General features: G+C 57.2%; 2 protein-coding genes across 3 annotated transcripts in view; one reads left to right on the forward strand and one right to left on the reverse strand.

Moving 5' to 3' along the window:
* Positions 1–50: 50 nt before the first annotated feature.
* Positions 51–11,159, reverse strand: TTC24 (tetratricopeptide repeat domain 24). The gene is made up of 10 exons (XM_042925534.1): positions 11,060–11,159; positions 5,647–6,365; positions 5,249–5,452; positions 4,518–4,646; positions 4,309–4,421; positions 3,891–3,989; positions 2,968–3,013; positions 2,695–2,868; positions 1,971–2,067; positions 51–1,387 (listed from the first exon to the last, which is right to left on the reverse strand). The coding sequence occupies exons 1-10, from the start codon at positions 11,074–11,076 to the stop codon at positions 1,306–1,308; spliced, it is 1,680 nt and encodes a 559-aa protein (XP_042781468.1). The 5' UTR covers positions 11,077–11,159; the 3' UTR covers positions 51–1,305.
* Positions 11,160–11,407: 248 nt separating this feature from the next.
* Positions 11,408–20,189, forward strand: part of IQGAP3 (IQ motif containing GTPase activating protein 3) — a 36,099-nt gene continuing 27,317 nt past the window's right edge. For both annotated transcript variants that reach the window (XM_042925568.1, XM_042925569.1), the window contains exons 1-4: positions 11,408–11,484; positions 13,907–13,994; positions 18,884–19,040; positions 19,561–19,638. In XM_042925568.1, coding sequence (XP_042781502.1) covers positions 11,448–11,484; positions 13,907–13,994; positions 18,884–19,040; positions 19,561–19,638 — 360 coding nt within the window. In that variant the 5' untranslated portion in view covers positions 11,408–11,447. The remainder of the gene's footprint in view (positions 11,485–13,906; positions 13,995–18,883; positions 19,041–19,560; positions 19,639–20,189) is intronic.

The following is a 20,189-nucleotide window of genomic DNA, read 5'->3' on the forward strand; positions in this document are numbered from 1 at the left end:
GAGCGGCCGTGTCCCCAGTGTCCTCAGCCGCTCGTGGCATGCCGGGCATATGGTAGGCCCTCGGCAGAGATTTTAATGAATCCTCAAAATCTCACGGTGAGGAGTTCCCGGTGTAGTGGAAACCCTCTTCTCGGACACGACCTGGAATGGGTTCTTTTATTTCAACTTAAAACAAAAAAAAATACATTCATCTGCCATCTGTCAAAGTGCGGCCAGGGTCTCTTCTTGGAGAACAGGCCGCGACTGACTTCTTCATCCTTCGCGCATAAATGGACCACCTGCGATTTCCAGTTTGCTCACGGGGGGGCGAACAGCGAGTGGCGTGGTTGAAGCAATCTAAGAGCAAAATTCATCTAGACTTTTATTATTTTGCAGCCAAACGTGATAATTGTCTTGGTCCCATCTAATTCAATAGTAGTTTTTGAATTGAGTCACCTTAATCAAGACTTCTAAGGATTCGACTTAGTTTTCATAGAAACGGTGCTTGTTTTCACACTTGGTTCACCAGTTTGCATGATATTTAATTAAATGACAAATTGCAATAACACATACGCCAGCGTAAGCACATTTGGTACCGACACGGTCAGCTCTTGGTAAGCACCAGCATGACCGGGGCGGGGGTGGAGGCGCGGAACTGCCCCGCGTTCTAGAAGGTGTTGACGGCCTGGGTTTGAGTCCCGGCTTCCCCACTGCCTAGTGGTGTAGCCTGAGAGCACAAACTCATTAACCCTGGTGCTGTCTTCTCCGCATCTGGGAAAGGGGGTCATCCACTGTGAGGACTGCAGGAGGAAGCACCGTGTGGTTTGTGCCCTGTGTGACCGCCGTGTGACCGCTCATCGCGGCTGTCCCACAGGCCTGCGGGGCTGCCTCCCAAACCCCCGACGGTACAGCAGTGCGTTCAGAGGTGTCCTCTCTCGGGCTATATCCCCGTTTCCCATTCGAGAAAATAGACGTCTGGAGACGTCAGTGACTGCAAAGCCTCTTGGCCAACATGTCACAGCTTTTGGAACTGGCAAGGGCCTCAGCAATCATGAGGTTTGGATCCAGAAGGAAATTCACTGTCCATGTTCCTCTTTCCTTTAGCTCCCTGAGCCCCAAACTTCCAGCAAAGAGCAAACTGAACATCTCAGTGCCGAGACCGCCAAGCCCTTGTTCAATGCGCACAACGGCCCATCTGTCGTTGGTGGCACATCACGTGTCCATGCAGCGCTGAACCCCCGGGAAGAGGCTTGGTCCCAGAAACCCGGAACGTTTGAGTGTTGCGGAGGAAGCACAGAGGCCGCGTTCCGGGCCAGCAGAGTGGAGTCACATGATCGTACAGAACCCAGACTTGGCGAGTCTCCTCTGAGGGTTCCTGCTTGGGGTTTCCCTGGGCCATCCGGGCGACCTGCGGGAGTCAGGGAGGGCTTGCCAGGGGCAGCGGCCGGGGACAGAGCAGAGGGCAGCCTTCACCTTGGCCACTGGGCCCCAGGGCAGGAGGGGGCAAGCTGGAGCTGCACGCCCCCCCATTCAGTGGGACTCTCCCTCTCTGGGAGGCCTACGGTCAGGCTGTGCAGGAGACAGGGGACCCCCAGGGCTCCAGAGTTGGGTGAGTGTTGTTAAGAGTGTTCGAGGGCTTACAGAGAACAAACTGAGGGTGGACGGGGTGGGGTGGGGGAGAGGGGAAAGCGGGTGATGGGCATGGAGGAGGGCACCTGTTGGGATGAGTGTTGTATGGGTGTTGTATGTAGGTGATGAACCATGGGAATCTACCCCCAAAACCAAGACTGTATGTTAGCCAATTCGACAGTAAATTATATTTAAAAAAACAAAAAAAAGATTGCTCGAGGGCAGACAGAGAGGGTCCAAGCACTATGCCCCCAAGTACTGGGCCGTATCTCCCCCACCCCCCTTAAAACCATCCAAAGCCACATCCTCTCCTACTCCTTTCATCCGTTCCCCAGGCCTCTTCCCCTCCCCCGGGGACCCACCTATTGACTTGGGGGCCACTGGGGACCAGAATGCCAGGATGCTCCATTCGGAGGGGGCCTTGGCCTCCAAGCGGGAGATGGGCCCCGGATCCTGGACCTGGATGGAGAGGGACGGGCACACTCATCACAGGCCTCTCTGCGCCAAGAACCACATGGTGCAAAGAGAAAACTTTGGGAGAAGAACAAGGAGGGTGCGTGTCGGGGTGCGTTCACCGGGCGCTGGCACGGGGCGCACGAAAGACTACCCTCCGTACGGGGCAGGCGCTTGGCAAAGCTGGGCCGCCCACCGCCCACTGCTGCCCGGAGGACGGCACACTGAACGGAAGACAGGGAGTTCAAGTGTGAATAGCAAGTAGCAAACAGCTCTGGCCCCAGAGGTCGAAGTCTTTGGGGGACGAGGCTGGTACACGGTGAGCAAGGGCAAGAAAATCACTCGGTCTCCGTACCTGGCACGTGGTAGGCTTTCAATAAAACTTGGTGTTCTAAGATGCAAAGTTCTAGAAGTTAGGAAAGCCACGGAAGCGGCCAGGAAGAGGTGACTGAGAAAGGGGTCAGGGAGACTGGGCCAGGGCCTTGAGAGGTGAGCAGGAAGGGGAGGGGGCTGGTCAGGCGTCAGCGGCAGACCCAGGGGGAGGCGGGGCATCCAGGAAACCAACGTGGGGGAGAGAGTGCTCCCGTGTCCAGGTAGGAGATGCACAGCTAGGGACAGCCTGCTGCCACTCACACTCCAGCCTCTGCGCCCAAGACGCCGGGGGGACATCCGGTGGGGCCTGGTCCTCTCTCTCCTCCTGGCCCTCCTCCAATTCCTCTTCCTCCCACCCACCCGAAGACCTGGAGGGGTGGGGAACAGGAGGCAGAGCAGCACCAGGGACACGTCCCCCACCCCTCCCCGGGGTGCCTGCGTGGCCGCGGCCCCAACCCCACCAGCGTCCGCACCCCCGTGGAGCCCCGGAGCCCCGGCCCCACCCCACTCACCTGTGCCTCACTTCCACTCTGCCCCTTCCCGGCCCTCCTGGAGCCTGGGGCCTCCCTGGAGCCCAAGTCTGGGGATGGCGGGGAGTAAAGGGAACCCGCTGTGACATAGCTGCGAGCGTATGTTCCCTCCACACGCAGCGGCCCCACACAGAGTGGTGCTAGACGCTAACTGGGATGGGCCACGCCTCTGAGAGCGGAAATTCGCGACGAGGTCCGTGCTAGTAACGCTCAAGTTAGAACTCGGGCTCACGGACGATCAGACATGGCCAGAGCCTGGCCTCCACCTCATCCTGCCTGGGGCCTCCAGGGGCAAAGTCACAGGAAGTCGGTGGCTGCCTTCAGACGGACCCCAGCTCTTCCCCAGTCCAGTCCTCTGCCCAGACCAGGCTAATTTAGTTTCACTTGCAAATTATAAATACAGTGTCCTAGTCTTTAAGAGAAGACATGAATCCCATTAAATAAATATAATAAATAGTCGAGTATAATTTTAATTCCTGGGTGGGAGGTTCCCCGAGGTTATCTGGAGGGGTGAGAGGCAGGGAGGCCGAGAGAGGGTCGGGGGAGCCAGAGAGCCAGGGGGTGGTGGAGACGCAGGGAGAGCCGCCCCGACTGGGAACCGCAGCACCGCCCCCACCGTGTGGCCTGTTGGAGAACTGCAGCCCGGGACTTGGTTTCCAGCTCCTCTGGGTAGGGCTCAGCCTCCGGGCTAGTGACCACCCGGGCAAAGGCCTGGCACTGCCCAGCGCTGGGAGACGGGCCACCCCCCCCCCCCGCCCACCTCCCTACCAGCAGGTGTCCTCGGAAAAGCGACACGTGTCCACTCTTCGGGCTCTGGGGCAGGTGAACACACACGAGCAGCCCGGGGCAGCAGCCCTGCTTTGCCACCACCCCCTTCTCTGGGCCACCTGTCCCCACCCCCACTCCTTGTCTCAGGTGTCACCTCACCAGGGCGTGCGTGGGGACGAGCCCGGCCCGGGCCAGGTGGGTCCTCATGGCGTCCGCCAGCTTGGCCACCAGCCGGTCCCGCACAGAGTCTGGCTCCTTCTGGAGGGAGGGTGGATAACGGGGGTGGTGGGGGTCCTCTGGGTATCGGGAGGAAAGAGACAGGAGGCGGAGGAGGGAAGAGGGCTTCGTCTTCCTTCTCTTCTACCGCAGCCCCGGGCCTTTGCCAGGATCCTGTCACCGCCTGTGCACAGTTGTGGACAGACGAACCCCTCGTGCCAGCAGTGTCCTGGGGCCCAGCACACTGTGCCCAGTGTGTCTGTCTGGTGGGTGACGAGTGGTGGGGGAGACAAGGCGAAGGCAGGAGTGTCAGCAGAGGAGGGGAGCAGGGAGAGTTAGATTCTGGGGCACGGGGTCTCACCTGACTCCGAGCCAGCGCCTCCTTATAGTACGTCAAGGCCTGGTCGTGCTGCCCCAGTCTGGCTGCGGCAGCCCCCAGCCCCTCGCAGGCCTGCCATTGGCCCTTCGTGTCCCCTGGGGAGAGAGCCCGGGGGTCCTCTGGCGGCTCCCCACGCGACGGACCCTCCCCACCAGCCCCGGGGACCCTCCGCCCGTCCCCCTGCCACTCACCAGTGTCCCGGGCCGCCTGCAGGGCGTGTAGGTAGTTGTCTCTGGCTGCCCTGTGGTCCCCCAGCTGGCTCAGTACAAATGCCAGGCTGCCAAAGCTCCGGCCCTGCTCCCGCCGCTGCCCCCCAGAGCCTGACGACAGAGCCACCCCGTCGTAAGCGGGGGGCCTTGGCCTCTGAGGCGTATCCCCTGGCGGCCAAGGCCGGGCCCCCGGGAGTCCCGGCGCTCAGCCCCAGCGCGCCTCCAGCTGCACCGCGGAGGCCTCTCCTCAGGCCTGCTTTTCGGCCTGAACGCACCCCACCCCCCACCCCCGCTGGCCACCTTGAGCTGGGCAACGACCCGGCGACCTGACCCTGCGAAGCGGCAAAGTTCCCTTCCTGCACGTGCAGCAACCGAAGCTCGGAGAGCGACAGGGACTCACTTGCACACAACCACTTAACCAGAGAGGCACTGGCTTCCACATCAGGCTCCTCTCCCGCCCGGGGCTCTGCCCTCTGCCCCCCTCCCCCGCCATGTCCCCCCAGCCCCAGGCCTCGTCTCCGGGCCCTCAACCCACCGTCCTGTCTGGCCATCCCATCTCCTGCTCCCCCAACCCTCACCTCCTGGCTCTGGACTTCCTGGCCCCATAACCAGTCCCAAAGGTCCGTCCACGCTCCAGCCTCGGGCCCCGGCTGGAGCCCCCCCCCCCCCTTAGTCCTTCGGTCCCAACGCAGCCCCCAGCCCCTGGTGCCCACCATGCAGGTCAGCAGCCTTCTGGTGACACTCCCGGGCTTGCCGGTAGTTGCCGAGGGCACTGTGGGCCGTCCCGAGGTTCCTCAGCACCGTGGCCTCCTCTCCCGGCCCGCGACACAGGGGCAGGGCCCGCAGGAAGGCCTCCGCTGCAAGCGGAAACAGCTGGAGCTGGCAGTAGCTCAGGCCTAGGTCGTTATAGAGATGCCCTGGAGGGCGTGGCCAGGGTCACGGGCAGCCAGGTCAGCTGCAGCTGTCCTGGTGCGGCCCCTGTCCCCCTCTCCTGGGGTCCTCCGGCCCTTTCCCCAGCCCTCGGAAAAGCCTCCGCTTGCACCCCACGTCTCAGAGCATCGCCTGGTCTGATCTCCCCAGACCCCACTTCTCCTCTGCCCGCAGGCCTCACCCAGCAGTCTGTGCTCAGGGCTCCTCTCAGCAAGCCTCCGGCTCTCCTCCAGCACCCGCGTCACCGCGCCCACCCCATGCCGCCCGCTCTTCAGCATACACCCCGCCGCAGCCCCCAAGGCCAAGGCCGCAGCCTGGGGCTGCCCTGCTTGGGCGTAGGCCCGGCTTGCCTCCTGCAGACAGTGGGCTGCCAGCTCAGGCTGTCCCAGAGCCTGGTAGCAGGCTCCCATTTTTGCCTGGACTTGCCCGTGGTCGCCTAGTGGCTGGTAGTGACCCAGGGCCCTGTGGTACCAGGCCAAAGCTTGAGGCAGGTCGCCCAGGGCGTGGTAGGCCAAAGCCACATTGAAACACTGGTCGCCATGACGCCTGCCCTGCGCCTTCTCCTCAGGTCGGGCTCTCAGGAGCAGCTCGAGGCCCCGGGCTGGGTCCCCGGTCTCCACGTAGGCAGCCCCCAGGTTGAAGGCACAGGCCCGGAGAACAGGGGTGTCGCGAGTTTGCGGGGCCTCCGAGGCCAGGACGAAGGCCCTCTGGAAGCTGGTCAGGGCTTCGTGGTTCCGGCCAGCCAGGAGCGCCCCGTGGCCAGCCCTGGTGAGGGCGTGGACGCTGGTCTCTTGCTGTGGCCGCTTTCCCCTCTGTTTCTGCTTGGAGGTTGAGGGTTCAGGCTCAGACTCAGGCTCTCGGGGGGTATCCTCAGGGTTGGAGGAAGACATCGTGCTGACACTGGGGAGCAGGGGGGTCAATATGTCACCCTGGGCTTCCTTCAAAGCAGGCTCCCTCTCGGGTGATTCAGCTCTAACCCCGCCCCCGGGGCCGTAAGGACTTCTCGCTGCCACCACCGCACTCCGCTTCCCCACCCCTCCTGGGCGCCACATCAGCCCTTACTCCAACGTCCCAACTCGTTCTCTGTCCTCCTTCAGGACCCAGTTCAAGTAACAGAAAGCCTCCTCCCTCAGCCATGTGGGTCCTTCCGGACCCCACGGCACCTTGTGCCCGTGTCTTTTCCAGCGTTTATCACACCGGGTGAAAGTTGCTGACTTTCTTGTCTACCTCTCCTACCAGATTCGGAATGACGTTAGGGTCTGGCACGTAGTAGGTCCTAAATAAACGTCCATCGAATGAGATGGAGGTGGCTGGAGGCGATGTTTAATGCATTAATGCGTGTGTACCCGCTGCCACTGGGCTGTGCGCTTAGAAACGGCTTGATGGGATAAAAAGGTATGTGTACCTTACCACAACACAAAAAACATTCACTGAACGAGCAAACGAAAGGGCAGCTGAACGGAGCACACGCAGGGCCTCCCCTCCATCATGTTTTCTTCCACCATCACTGTTCCCCACGGACACCCTCGCACTCACAATCTAGGGGCTCCTAGGTGTGGGTCGGGTCAGCTCAACAGATGCTACACCCCGGGAGCCATACAGGGCGCCGGGGACGTGGAGCTGAGAGGGCTATTGAATCGGCAAGGAGTCAGCTTTCAGGACGGAGGGTGCCGGCCGGCCATTCAAGCCCACGCCCCACTTTGGGGCCTCTTGTTCCACAACTGGCTGGTTCTGGGCCCCCAGCCCCCTGCTCCAGTCATCACATGTGCTTCCCTGTTAGGATCTCTCTCCTAGAAAGGCAAAGCCTTTTCCTGAACTCTCTTCCCAGGGTGGTAAAGACTGGGGCCTGCACGCTCAGCGCCCTCTCCCCCCCATTTCTTTCCTTGTTTCCCCTCTTTCTTGGAAGAGGCAGGCAGAGATGTCTCTCTTTTCAAAGAAATTCCCCCTGCAACTAAGAACACCTAGGAATCCTGCCTTCAAGGCCCTCATCCCTGGGACATTCCGCGCTAACCCCACCAGGTCTCGGGGCCCCAGCCACAGGATACCTTACCTCCCTCGATCCTCTCTGCGGCCGGCTTTCTGGAATGGTCCCTCTGGCTTGGGTTACCTCCCCAAGCCCTTAGCTCAAAGCCCCGGGGTTACCAGACAACCAGGCACCGCCCTCCACTCCTAGGGAATTTTTTGATGGACAGTTCAGACGACCTATCCCAGTGCTGGATCACTGATGGCACTTGGGCAGTTACCTGGATCCCATCCCCCTTCCTGCCCCACCACTGCCCACCTCTGCACACACCCCTCAAGCCCCTCACTTTAAGCAAGGAGCCAAAGCATGATGGGCCTGTGCCTGGTTACAACCTCAGAGATCATCTGTGCCAAACTCTCATTCCGCAGAGGAGGGGACCAGGCTCAGAAAGCAGGTAGGACGTGCCTGAGGTCACAGAACCATGCAGCTGGGGTTAGAGCCCAGGTTTTCTGATTCTGGGCTGATTAGCCCAGGGTCCCTTCCACTGCACTGGGATTGCAAGCTTTAATGAGGCCTGGGCTGTCCTAGAAGTGAGCCCTTTCACACACACACACACACACACACACACACACACACACACACTGTGCTCCTGTGTGGGTACATTCCACATTTGGGAACGAGGGGAAAGGTGATGGTCAGGAAAGGCCTGGAGATCAGAAGAGTCTTTCTGCCCCCGCTCTGATCTGCAACATCCATGTTCTGCTTAATGAGAGGACAGCAGGCCTGTGACAGCGGCCCCTACTGTGCTAACTCGCTGAGGGTGGCTGGCATTAGAAGGCAAGTGTCCTCATTTACCTGGGGCAGAAGACTTTTTATTTGTATTTTATATATTTTTTTAAATTTTTAATGCTTATTTATTTTTGAGAGAGAAAGAGCATGAGCAGGGAAGGGGCAGAGGGAGGGAGACACAGAATCCGAAGCAGGCTCCAGGCTCTGAGCTGTCAGCACAGAGCCCGACGGGGGGCTCGAACTCACGGACCGTGAGATCGTGACCTGAGCCGAAGTCGGACGCTTAACCGACTGAGCCACCCAGGCGCCCCCAGAAGCCTCTTTTAAAGTAGAGAGGCCTTCGCCAGAAACCAAGTTACCAGGAAGTAGTCGGGCTCCCCCGAAACGGCTGGACAGTGTTTGCTGAACGCCTGCGGTGTGCAGACACAGCGCCTCGTGCCACAGACGGGGCCCGTGCCCGCAGGCTTTCCCAGCTGCCTGCAGCTCCCACCCGTGGGCCGGCCTCCAGGACGCTCCCACAGCCCGGCCAGGGCCTGCCAGGCAGCTCCTCTGTGCCCAGTCAGCAGCCTTCCCTCAAGGGGAGAGGTTTTAGGGAGGTACGGGGACTCAAACTACTCTCACCGAGGTTCCAACGACCTCTCAATGACCCAGCGATCATTTCCGAATCATTTTCTTGTTTGATCCCCCACTTTATCCGACATCCCCTTGCAACTCCGTCTCCTCACTAGGGCTTCCAGGACGCGTGTCCTGGCTCTTTCTCTTCTTCGGACAGTTCCTTCTCTGTCTCCTTTGCTGGGCCCTCTGTCCACCCCTTAAATGCTAACGGTCCCCAGTGCTCTGCCCTCTGCCCTTTTCTTACCTTACGCACACTTCCACGAACACTGCATCCACGCCTCTGATTTTCACACCACTGATAAGCCAATAATTTCTTTTATTGTTTATTTATTTATTTTGAGAGAGAGAGAGAGAGAGAGAGAGAGAGAGAGTGAGTGAGCACCAGCTGGGGAGGGGCAGAGAGAGAGGAGAGAGAGAATCCCAGGCAGACTTTGCAATGTCAGCGCAAAGCCCCATGCAGGGCTTGATCTCATCACTATGAGATCATGACCTGAGGGGAAATCAAGACTCAGAAGCTTAAGCTTAACCGACTGAGCCACCCAGGCGTGCCCCCGCCCCCCGCCAATAATTTCTGCATGCACATCTCCAGACTTACTTCGTCCAAGCAAAATTCCTGTTTCCTCCCATCTACTGACCCCATGTTCCACCACCAACCCAGTCCGTGAGCTGGAAACGCGGGGGGCATCCGTGACCCCTCTCCTCCGCTCTGGGTCATACGGTTCTACCTCTGAAACCTCTCCCCAGCGCGCCCTCCTCCGCTGTTTCATAGCCACGGCCGTGGAGGCGGCTTAGCGCACAGCGGTGGAGAAGTCAAGCTTGGGGCTGCACTCGTGTCTTGGTGCCACCAGTTTTTAGCTGTGTGACATTTCTAAGCCTCGGTTCCCTCGTCCCTCTTGTGAAGATTCAACAAGATAATGCTAAATACAGTACCAGTAGGCAAGAACACCGGATGCGTGTCATTCTTGTGTGTTGGTCCCTAACCCTGGTATGCGAGAAATACCTCTCTGCTCAGCCCCTGTTTCAAGCCCCTGTTGCACTGGGATGGTGGAGACAATATGAGTCGGGATCTCTGTCCCCTCCTTTCTCCCAGGATGCAGGGAGTAGGGGACGCTAAGACTCGAGAGGGAAGGCCCGTTGGGTCCTCAGCCACTTACTTACTATCCACCGACACCTCCTTTCATCTCACGGACCTGGTCCTGACGGGGCCAGGGGCCCTCGTCCCAAAGCAGAAGTGAGGGTAACCCACCCGGGTACTTCCTTTCTGGCTCAGCTGGGGAGTTTCTGCACAACCTCATTATGCAACTGCTCCTGGTCAGGGTCCTGTGCTGCCCGGAAAGCAGGGAGTGCGACCTCCATCCCCAGGAGCCTAGATTCTCTGTGCTTTCCTGCTGGTGGGGAGCAAAGGGGATCCCTTCTGATCTCAGGGAGCACCCCCTGTCTTCAAACCCCACATCTCCCAGTTTTGTCTCCGCCCTGAGTCTCTTCTGTCCCTCTGAAGGTTTGGATGTTTCCTGTTTCCTACCCCTTCAAATCCCTCCCCTGAGGCTACGATCCTAGGCTGCCTCCTTGCTTGAATGAGGCATGGGAGTGGGGGGGGGGGGGCAAAAGGAGAAACACCAGATGGGGAAGCCTGCTAGTTAATATAGTAAAAAAATAAAATAAAATTCAGGACAGGTGTCAGAATTATTTTCACGAGTTCAGACTTGACTATCTCCCACCTGTGCTACTGCCTTGCAGTCTCCACTGGCCTCTGCCCCGAGCCTCCCCGGCTCCACGCCCTGCTGCAGAAGGAGTCTTTATAAACTCGGAATCTGGCGCTGCCCTGGGTCCGAGGTGTTCCTCGGCTCGTGACCGCCCCCCAGAGCACCTCCAGGCACGTCAGCGCCCGCCGTGCCCCTCCAGGCTCTCTTCCCGCGTCTCCCCGACCGAGCGTCGTTCTCCGATAAAACCGAACCGCTTCTTATTTCCTGAACTCACCTCCGGGCTCTTGCACATGCTGTTTCCACGGACTGAAATTCCTCTTTCAGCCTGATGAATTCTTGTTCCCTTTCCAACCCAGATCAGCTGCCGCCTCCACTAGGAAGTCTTCCTGACCTTCCCTGCCCTTAGCTTCGCGGCAGCAGTGACCTCGTCCCTCTGCGTATCACTGACCTCTAATTTATTTGACTTTAGGTCTGTCACCGATTCCAGAACAGCGGCTTTTAAGGCATTAATCATGTTGATTTACCTCTGCATCCGCACCATCCAGTTCAGTACAAGCTGGCCCGCAAGTTGGCGGGAACCAAGAATGCTACAGGAAGCGGAGCGGGGTCCGTGGGGACACCGGGGAGAAATGACGGCGGCAAGGGCAGAGGCTACCTTAGCAGCGGAGGAGCCCTAGAGGAACAAGGCGCCCACGGCCGGGCGGAGAAGGGAGGGCAGCTCCCCCCGCCCTGCCCCCACCCGCGGCGGCCTCCGCCTCCGCACCTGGCGGCGCTCCTGCGCCTGCGCGCGCGCGGCCTGGAACTACAAATCCCAGCGCCCCCCGCGGCCTGGCCGGAAGTGCGCTCCGGCCGCGGCGTCGGTGAGGGCGGTGGCCGGGCGGCGGGAGATTCAAACCTGGAAAGAGGAGGAACATGGAGCGGCGGAGAGCGGGCGCGGGCCCGGCGCCGTGTGAGTGCGGAGGGGACCGAGGAGGGCGGCGGGCCTGCGCTGCGCGGGGAGGGAGCCCCCAGTCGCGTCTCCGGCGGGCCGCAGTGGCACCGGGAGCGGCGAAACGCCGGACCCCGCCGCGCTTCCAAGCTTACCGACCTTTCTGCCGCATCCCCACGTTCCGGGGCCCTGGGGCTGAGCGGGTGTAGGTGGCCTGGGTGGCCGCGTAGAAAGGCAGCAGTTACGGATGGCAGGCTTGCACGCCCAGCGCTACGCGGGGAAGGGGGGGCGGGACGCCCAGAGACCTCGGCTTTTGATGCCGCTTTGAGATCAGGCCTCTCAAAGGTTAGGGTCAGAATTACCCAGGAGGCTTGTTTCGAATCCGCATTCCGCAGCCCTCTCCCAGAGCTTCAGCTCCAGCAGGTCTGGACTGGGGCCCTTCCCTGCGTTTGTAGCAAGCCCGCTGCGCTGCTTCCCGCACCCCACGTAATCAGGCAGGTAGTCCGTGGGCCGCGCTTGCAAATACACTGCTTGAGAAAGAGACCGGCGTCAGGAGGTTTGGTGGCAGAAAGGTTTCTGTTTGACCTTCCGAATGAAAGGCGAAATCTCCTTCTTCCGCCTCTTCCCCTTCCTTGCCGTTAGCGTTTAAAAAACAAAGTCCCCGTTCTCCGTTCTGTTGAAGGGAAGCTAGTTTCAGACCTTGGAAGGGCAGGAAGACTGTTTTTAAGACCCATGAGTGTACAAAACCCCGCCCATCTCACACAGCCCTCAGCTCGGGGCTCTGAGGTGATGTCATTCGCTTACTGGTTGATTTTCCGTGCTTAGCAGCCAACACTTGTTCCTTGTACACTCCCTGGAGGGAACCGATGGATTTCCTATGATTGGCTGGGCCTTTCGGATCTGAACGTGGAGGTTTTGTGCGTGCGTGCGTGCGTGCGTGTGTGTGTTTTAACTTGCTCAACTGTCGATTCCAATAAGCCCTGTCCCTCCTCCAAATCAAGTTGCAGGATATGCACGATAAGGAAATGAGGTAAAGAGTAGGATTGGCATGAAGTGTTGAGTCAAAGACAGACTGATCCAGCTCTGTCTCTTTTCAGGCCCTCTGTGTTTATTTCTTGTGTGTGTGTGCGTGCAACTTTGTCTCACCGCGTCTGGTTTTGTATTGTCTTCCCTAAGGAGACTCCAGAGGTGGGGGACAGGAGGAGGGGGGCTGTGGGAGGGCACAATACGTGTGCTCTCTCACTTAAGGGACCCCAATTCTCAAGTTTGGGATCAGAGTATTGTCTACATTTTATTGAGCTTGGAGATTATTCTCCTCCTCAAGTGACCTATGCCAAAAAGGAGAGTAGAGATAGCTTTGTGATCTTTTAAGACTCTCTCTCTTTCCACTTAATCCTAAGTGATTGCCCTTTTCCACATGATTCCCTTTGTTGAACTACCTCCCCCCTCTGCCCCTTTCTGCCTGTTTGTTCTTAAAATTTTTTTTTAATGTTTATTTTTTGAGAGAGAGAGAGAGAGAGCAGGGGAGGGGCAGAGAGAGAGGGAGACACAGAATCCGAAGCAGGCTCCAGGCTCCCAGCTGTCAGCACGGAGCCTGATGTGGGGCTTGAACTCATGAAGCATGAGATCATGAGCTGAGTCGAAGTTGGACACTTAACCGACTGAGCCATCCAGGTGCCCCTGTTTCTTTGTGTTCTTTTTTCAGTTTATTTATTTATTTTGAGAGAGAGAGCATGTGAGCATGCATGTATATGAGCAGGGGAGGGGTAGGAGAGAGGAAGAGAGAGAATCCCAAGCAGGCTCCTCACTATCAGCCTGGAGGGCCTCGATCTCACAAACAGTGAGATCATGACCTGAGCCGAAATCAAGAGTGGGACTCTTAACCTACTGAGCCACCCAGGCACCCTGAGAATCTGTTTCTTGAGAGTGAGGGTCTGCTAGCCCAGGGCCTGACGTGCAGAAGGTAGGGCGTGAATGAGTGGCTGTGGGATGGTGAGTCCCGTTGGTCCTGTTAGCCTAAGTCTCTGGGAGGGTCCTTGGGGAGGATGACACGGGCCCAGGTCTTAGAGAACTCAGAGGCTATTAGGGATAGAATAAGGAGCTAAGTTCCCAGCCACGGAGGGGTCTGGACATCCGTGTGGGGAGACCTCGAGGGAAGGGCTTGAAATGGAGGGGAAGGAGGGGTCAGGAGCCGGCTGGAGAGGAACAGGAGGGAACACCTCTGACACAGGGGAGCCCCCTGTTGCAGGTGCTGACCAGAGCGGCTTTACGGGGTGGGGGCTGGAGACGGGAGCCAGGGCTGTCGGGAAGAGGGGCACCGACGTGTGAGGTTCTCCAGGTCACTGGGCAGAGTTGCCTAAGAAAGTCTGTTAAGAAGCAGCTTCAGTGCTATGGCCCTTTGTCCTATACTCCCCGCCTTGACCTTATCCCCCTGACTCCTCAGATGAACGCCTCACAGCCGAGGAAATGGACGAGCAGAGGCGGCAGAACGTGGCCTATCAGTACCTGTGCCGGCTGGAGGAAGCCAAGCGGTAAGCGGAGGGGCTGCCTCCTTCTGGAGCCCCATCCCCTCCCTGCCCGCCCCAGGCACCTGCCCCCTAGCCAATGCAAAAGGAGTCCATTCTGTGGGAGAGGGAGAGTTGACATAGCACCTCTCTCTCTCTCTCTCTCTCTCTCTCTCTCTTTTTTTTAAGTTTATTTTTTTTATTTAGAGAGAGAGCAGGTTAGCGGGGGAGGAACAGAGAGAGAGGATCTCAAGCAGGCTACTCACTGACAGTTCGCAGCCCGACACAGGGATTGAATTCACAAACCCGTGAGATCACGACCTGAGCCAAGATCAAGAGTCAGATGCTTCATGGACGAGCCCCCCAGGCACCCCATCTTTTTTTTTTTCTTCTTCTTGTTTTAAGACTTTATCTTGCTAGAGCAGTTTCAGGCTCAAAGTTAAGAGGAGGATAGAGATTTCCCATATGCCCCCTGCTCCCACACATACACAGCCTCCTCCACTATCGGCATCTCCAAGAGTGGTACGTTTGTTGCACGTGATGAACTCACCTTGACACATGATCCCCCAAAGCCCGCAGCTTACCTCGGAGTTCACTCTTGGTATCGCACACCCTGTGAAGTGCGTCACAAACGTAGAATGACGTTATCCGTCAGTGTGGTGTGTTGGAGTAAGTTCACTGCCCTAAACATCCTCTGTGCTTTGCCTCTGTGTCCCCGCATCCCGCCCCCTGGCAACCACTTATCTTTTTTACGGTCTCCATTGTTTCTCCATAGTTGGAACCATAAGGTACATGGCCTTTGCAGACTAGCTTCTTTCACTTAGTGATGTGCGTTTGAGATTCCTCCGTGTCTTTTCAGGGCTTGACTGCTCATTCCTTTTTTTTTTTTAAATGTTTTTATTTATTTTTGACACAGAGAGAGACAGAGCACGAGCAGGGGAGGGGCAGAGAAAGAGGGAGACACAGAATCCGAAGCAGGCTCCAGGCTCTGAGCTGTCAGCACAGAGCCCGACGTGGGGCTTGAACTCACGGACCATGAGATCATGACCTGAGCTGAAGTCAGACGCTTAACCGACTGAGCCACCCAGGCGCCCCTTTAAGTTTATTTTTGAGAGCAAGAGAGACACAGAGAAAGCGTGATCAGGGGAAAGGCAGAGAGGGATCACCTACTGAAGGACTTCTTGGTTGGTTCCAAGCTATGCCATTTACCATCAAAGCTGCTATAAACATCTGCCTGCAGGGTTTTTATCTATCTATCCATCCATCCATCCATCCATCCATCCATCCCTCTATAGAGAGCACAAGCAGGGGAGGGGCAGAGGAAGATAGAGAATCTTAAGCAGGCTCCATGCTCAGCACGGAGCCCAATGCAGGGTTTGACCCCAGGACCCCTGGGATCATGACCTGAGCCAAGATTGAGAGTTGGATGCTCAACCAACTGAGCCACCTAGGCACCCCTGCATGCAGGTTGTTCTGTGGTCACATGTTTCAACTCCTGTGGGCAATTACCCAGGGTGAGGGAGCTGGGTTGCATGGTAGGAAAATTCTGGGTTTGTAAGAAAGCACCAAGCCGTGTTCCAAGGCGGCTGCACCATTTTGCTTTCCCAGCAGCAGTGAGCAAGGGCTCCTGGTGCTGCACCTCCTTGCGGCACCGGGTATAGACGGTGTGCAGACTGTGGTCATTCCAACAGGTGCAGTGGTATCTCACTGCTTCTATTTCATTTTTTCCCGGATGACATACGGTGTGGGGCAACTCTCCTGTGCTTTTTTCCCATCTGTGTGTCTTTGGTGAGGTGTTCGTTAATGGGTATCTGTGGCCCATATTTTAATCAGCTGTTCTTTTATTGTTGAGTTTTAAGAGTCCTTCCTTCCTTCCTTTCATTCATTCATTCATTCTTTTTTTTTAATTTTTTTTTTTTTCAACGTTTTTTATTTATTTTTGGGACAGAGAGAGACAGAGCATGAACGGGGGAGGGGCAGAGAGAGAGGGAGACACAGAATCGGAAACAGGCTCCAGGCTCCGAGCCATCAGCCCAGAGCCTGACGCGGGGCTCGAACTCACAGACCGCGAGATCGTGACCTGGCTGAAGTCGGACGCTTAACCGACTGCGCCACCCAGGCGCCCCAATTCATTCATTCTTAAAAATTTTTTTTTTTTTAATGTTTTATTTATTTTTGAGACAGAGAGGGACAGAGCATGAATGGGGGAGGGTCAGAACGAGAGGGAGACACAGAATCCGAAGCAGGCTCCAGGCTCTGAGCTGTCAGCACACAGCCCGATGCGGGGCTCGAACTCACGGACCGCGAGATCGTGACCTGAGCCGAAGTCGGATGCCCAACCGACTGAGCCACCCAGGCGCCCCTCAATTCATTCATTCTTAATAAGCTCCACATCCAACACAGGGCTCAAACTCACAACCCTGAGATCAAGAGCCCCATGTTCTACCGACTGAGCCAGCCAGGCGTCCCGTTCTTTGTGTATTTCGGATACTGGTCTTTTATCAGATGTGTGTTTTGCAAATATTTTCTCCCAGAGTGTGTCTCGTCTTATTCTCTTGACATTGTCTTTTCTGGAGCAGAAGTTTTTCATTTTAATTAAGTCCAGCTGGCCAATTTTTTTTTTCGACGACTGTGCCTTTGGCATTATATTTAAAAAGTCATTGCCAGGGGTGCCTGGCTGGCTCAGTCGGTGGAGCATGCGACCTTTGATCTCGGGGTCGTGAGTTTGAGCCCCACGTCGGGTACGAAGATTACTTAAAAAAAAAAAAAAGTTATCGCCACACCCAAGGTCACCTAGGTTTCCCCCGTGTTATCTTCGAGGGGTTTTATAGTTCTGCATTTTACATTTAAGCTGATGATCCCTTTTGAGTTGATTTTTGTGAAGGGTGTGAAGTCAGCCTCTGGATGGATTTCTTTTGCGTGTGGACGTCCCGCTGTTCCAGTGCCATTTGTTGAGGAGATGACCTCTGCTCCATTGGATCGCCTTTGCTCCTCTGTCAAAGATCGGCTGGCTGTGTTTACGTGGGTCTGTTTCTGGGCTCTGCATCCTGTCCCATTGTTCTGTCTGTTCTTTCACACTGCCTTGATTCCTGTGGCTAAGTTGGGTCTCGTCAGTCTTCCAACTCTGTTCTTTTGCAATGTCGTGTTGGCTCTCCTGGTCCTTCAGGCTCCGCATACAGGCTTTAGGATCAGGGTCTTGCTATCCGCAGCGTAACTTGCTGGCAGTTCGTTCGGGATGGCTCCGAGCGTGTGGATCCAGCTGGGAAGAGCTGGCGTCCTTACAGTGCAGGGCGTGGGGCGTCTTCCACGTAGTTTGGTTTTCCGTTGATTTTGTTCATCAGGGTTTCGTAGTTTTCCTCAGAGATCTTGTACGTATTTTGTTAGACTTAGACCTAAGTATTTCATTTTGGGGGTGCGAGTGGGAACCGTGTGTGTTTTTCAAATCCCACTGTTCGCTGCAGTATATGGGACAGTGGTTGACTTCGGCGTATTAAGCCCGCGTCCCGCAGCTTTGCTGCGCTCCTTACTGGGTCCCGGAGGCTTTGTGTCGCCTTCTTTCCGATTTTCCACGGAGACGGTCACACTGCGGACAAAGACAACACCCCGTCCTCTTATCCCCCTACACACGTCCTTGCCTATCTCTGAAGCGTGTGGACATCTGCTTACATACTAACCACGATGCCATTATAATAGCCAAAGAAGTCATCCATCGATCCTGGGAAGGTCCATACCCAGGCCATTTTCAAATTTTCCTGATGGTCTGAAAAAAATAGCCTATTTTTCAGCTGGCTTATTCAAATAAGGATCTGAAAACGCTCACATATTGTATCCGACGTTGGTGTCTCTTACATCTTCTTTAATCCAGGATGACCCACCTCCCCTCTTCAGTTCTTTACGTCACGGACTTGGTGAAGAAACCGGCTCATGTGCCCCGTAGCTCATCTCCCCTCCTGGATTTGTCTGTTTTCTTCCTTGCTTCAGCCAGCTTGTTCCTCTGTACCCGTGTTTCCTGTAAATGGATGTGGGCTCTAAGGCAGCAGAAAATGCTTCATTCTGTCCTTTTGATCAATAGCGTATTTTTAATCTTCTCCAGGAAAACAGATAGCATGAGTGGACAGGAAAGCAGGCGTCTGTGGCAGGGAAGGCACGGAGTGCAGCGCAGTGTGACTGGCTCGCTCTGGAAACAGACACTTTCCTGTAGACGTCGTACAGGGAGAAGCCTGGAAAGCCCATCTGAAGAACGCTTACGCTCTCCCTTGTGCCCGTCGCGCGACCATCAGTGATAATGATGCTTTACGTTTCTGTCCCCAGCACGTTCGCTCTCGTTAGCTCACTTGCTGCCGAGGCAGAGACAGTACAGGTCGCGTTCTCTTCATTTTGCAAGTTGTACGAGTGAGGCTCCGAAGGCGAAGTGGGGGATGGTGTGGAAAGCAGGACTTCTGACTCGGAGGGCTGTGGCCTTCCTGGCCCTGTGTGCTGCTCCCCTCCCACCAAGCCTGGGGGTTCCCCACTACCCTCATCGTCCTCCAAGCTGGGCTATGAGCTGTGTAGGTCACTGGGGCGGACAGAACCCTTCAGTACCTGGGTTCCCAGAAAACATGCAGAATGACAGATGCGAGCAGGTTCGGTGTGGCCAGCAGGCCTGCGTGACCGGACCGAGTGGGAGGTTCTGGCCCGTTTGAACCACACCGGGGATGCGCGGATTCAGGATCTGACCGGGAGGAGTTTCAGGGGTGCAGGGGGCTGAGGACTGGCCATCCCAGTGTCCGGGGCGGCTTGGGGTGAGGTGGGAGCACCCAGACAGTGGGCAGAGAGGGGAGCTGGTGGAGGGGCGGGAACGGGAGGCAGGAGCTGGGGGAGGGGCGGGAGCTGGGCCAGGGTGGGTGGCAGGCACAGTCCGGCTCTGGTGCTTTCAGCTGGATGGAGGCCTGCCTGAAGGAGGAGCTTCCTCCCCCCGTGGAGCTGGAGGAGAGCCTCCGGAACGGGGTGCTGCTGGCCAAGCTGGGCCACTGTTTTGCACCCGCCGTGGTCCCCTTGAAGAAGATCTATGATGCGGAGCAGCTGCGGTACCAGGTGGGGCGGGAGGCCTCTCCCTTCTACCTGCTTCCTCTTAGCTTGCCCTTCTCCTTAGCAACAAGGGACTCTTGCTACGTGGGCCCTGGGCTGCCCCTGCTATGAGGCTTCTGAGCAAACGGGTCTACCCAAGTCTACGCTCAGAGGCCTGGGGGCTTTGCCGCCGTGAAGCTACTTCCTGGACGCGCTGCCCCTTCGCCACGCTCTGGCCGGCACAGCCCTGTCTCCTTCCCGCCTCACCTCTGGACTCCCCTTTACTAGGAAGCCTTACTAGGTTGTCGATCTCCCATCTGCCGTCCTTCCCAAATGTCCTGCTGGGTCATCCATTCCTGGTGACTTCCGTCTGTGACTCTCTCCTGGAGGGTCAGGGGACGGAGTATGGGAAATCTGCAGGGCAGGGTCCGCTGGCTCCCCACCCCCCACCCCGCCCTTCAGATCTCCAAGCCGCGGTCTGGGCTGTGCCCATGGGGAGCTCTGAGAACTGTAGAAATAGATTCTCTTCTCTTTCCTTCCCTTTCAGGCAACTGGCTTGCATTTCCGCCACACAGACAACATCAACTTCTGGCTGTCGGCCATAGCCCACATCGGCCTGCCTTCGGTAACGCTGGGCCTCGAGACTGGGGAGCATCTTTACTCTCCACCGGCCCCCCACCCCCACCACGCACGCTTTGTCTCCCCGGATCCTTCAGCCCTCGTCAAAATGTGTCTCCTTAGCTAACTTAACCTGAGGGTTTAAATTGCCTGCAGGTGTCTGTCTTTGAACCACGTTGCTTGGTCTCTGCCTCTACTTCCTGTGGGTGAGGGAAGTGGAGGGAGGTGAAGGCCCCCTGACCTAAGCTGCACTGTCCCCATTAGTGAGCGAGGCCCCCGTGCAACGCAGTGGATGCATATTTAGCCAGCCTTCCACCAGAATTTCGTGGCGTGATGTGGGCTTGCTACGGGCCATATCCCTTGGTGGTGGACTTGGAGGCCCGGGCCCGGGTCCCCTGTTGGCCATACATGGCACGTCCCCTTGCCCTTTGGATCTCAGCGTGTTACTTGACTGTAAAATGGGGATGGTGATCCCTGCCCTGTGTACCCCGTGAGGCTGTCAGGAGGACCGGATGATGTGCGTGAGTTCCCTTTATGAATCCTAAGGAACTGTACCAG

Source organism: Panthera leo, chromosome F3 (assembly GCF_018350215.1).
Source record: "Panthera leo isolate Ple1 chromosome F3, P.leo_Ple1_pat1.1, whole genome shotgun sequence".
NCBI lineage: Eukaryota > Metazoa > Chordata > Mammalia > Carnivora > Felidae > Panthera > Panthera leo.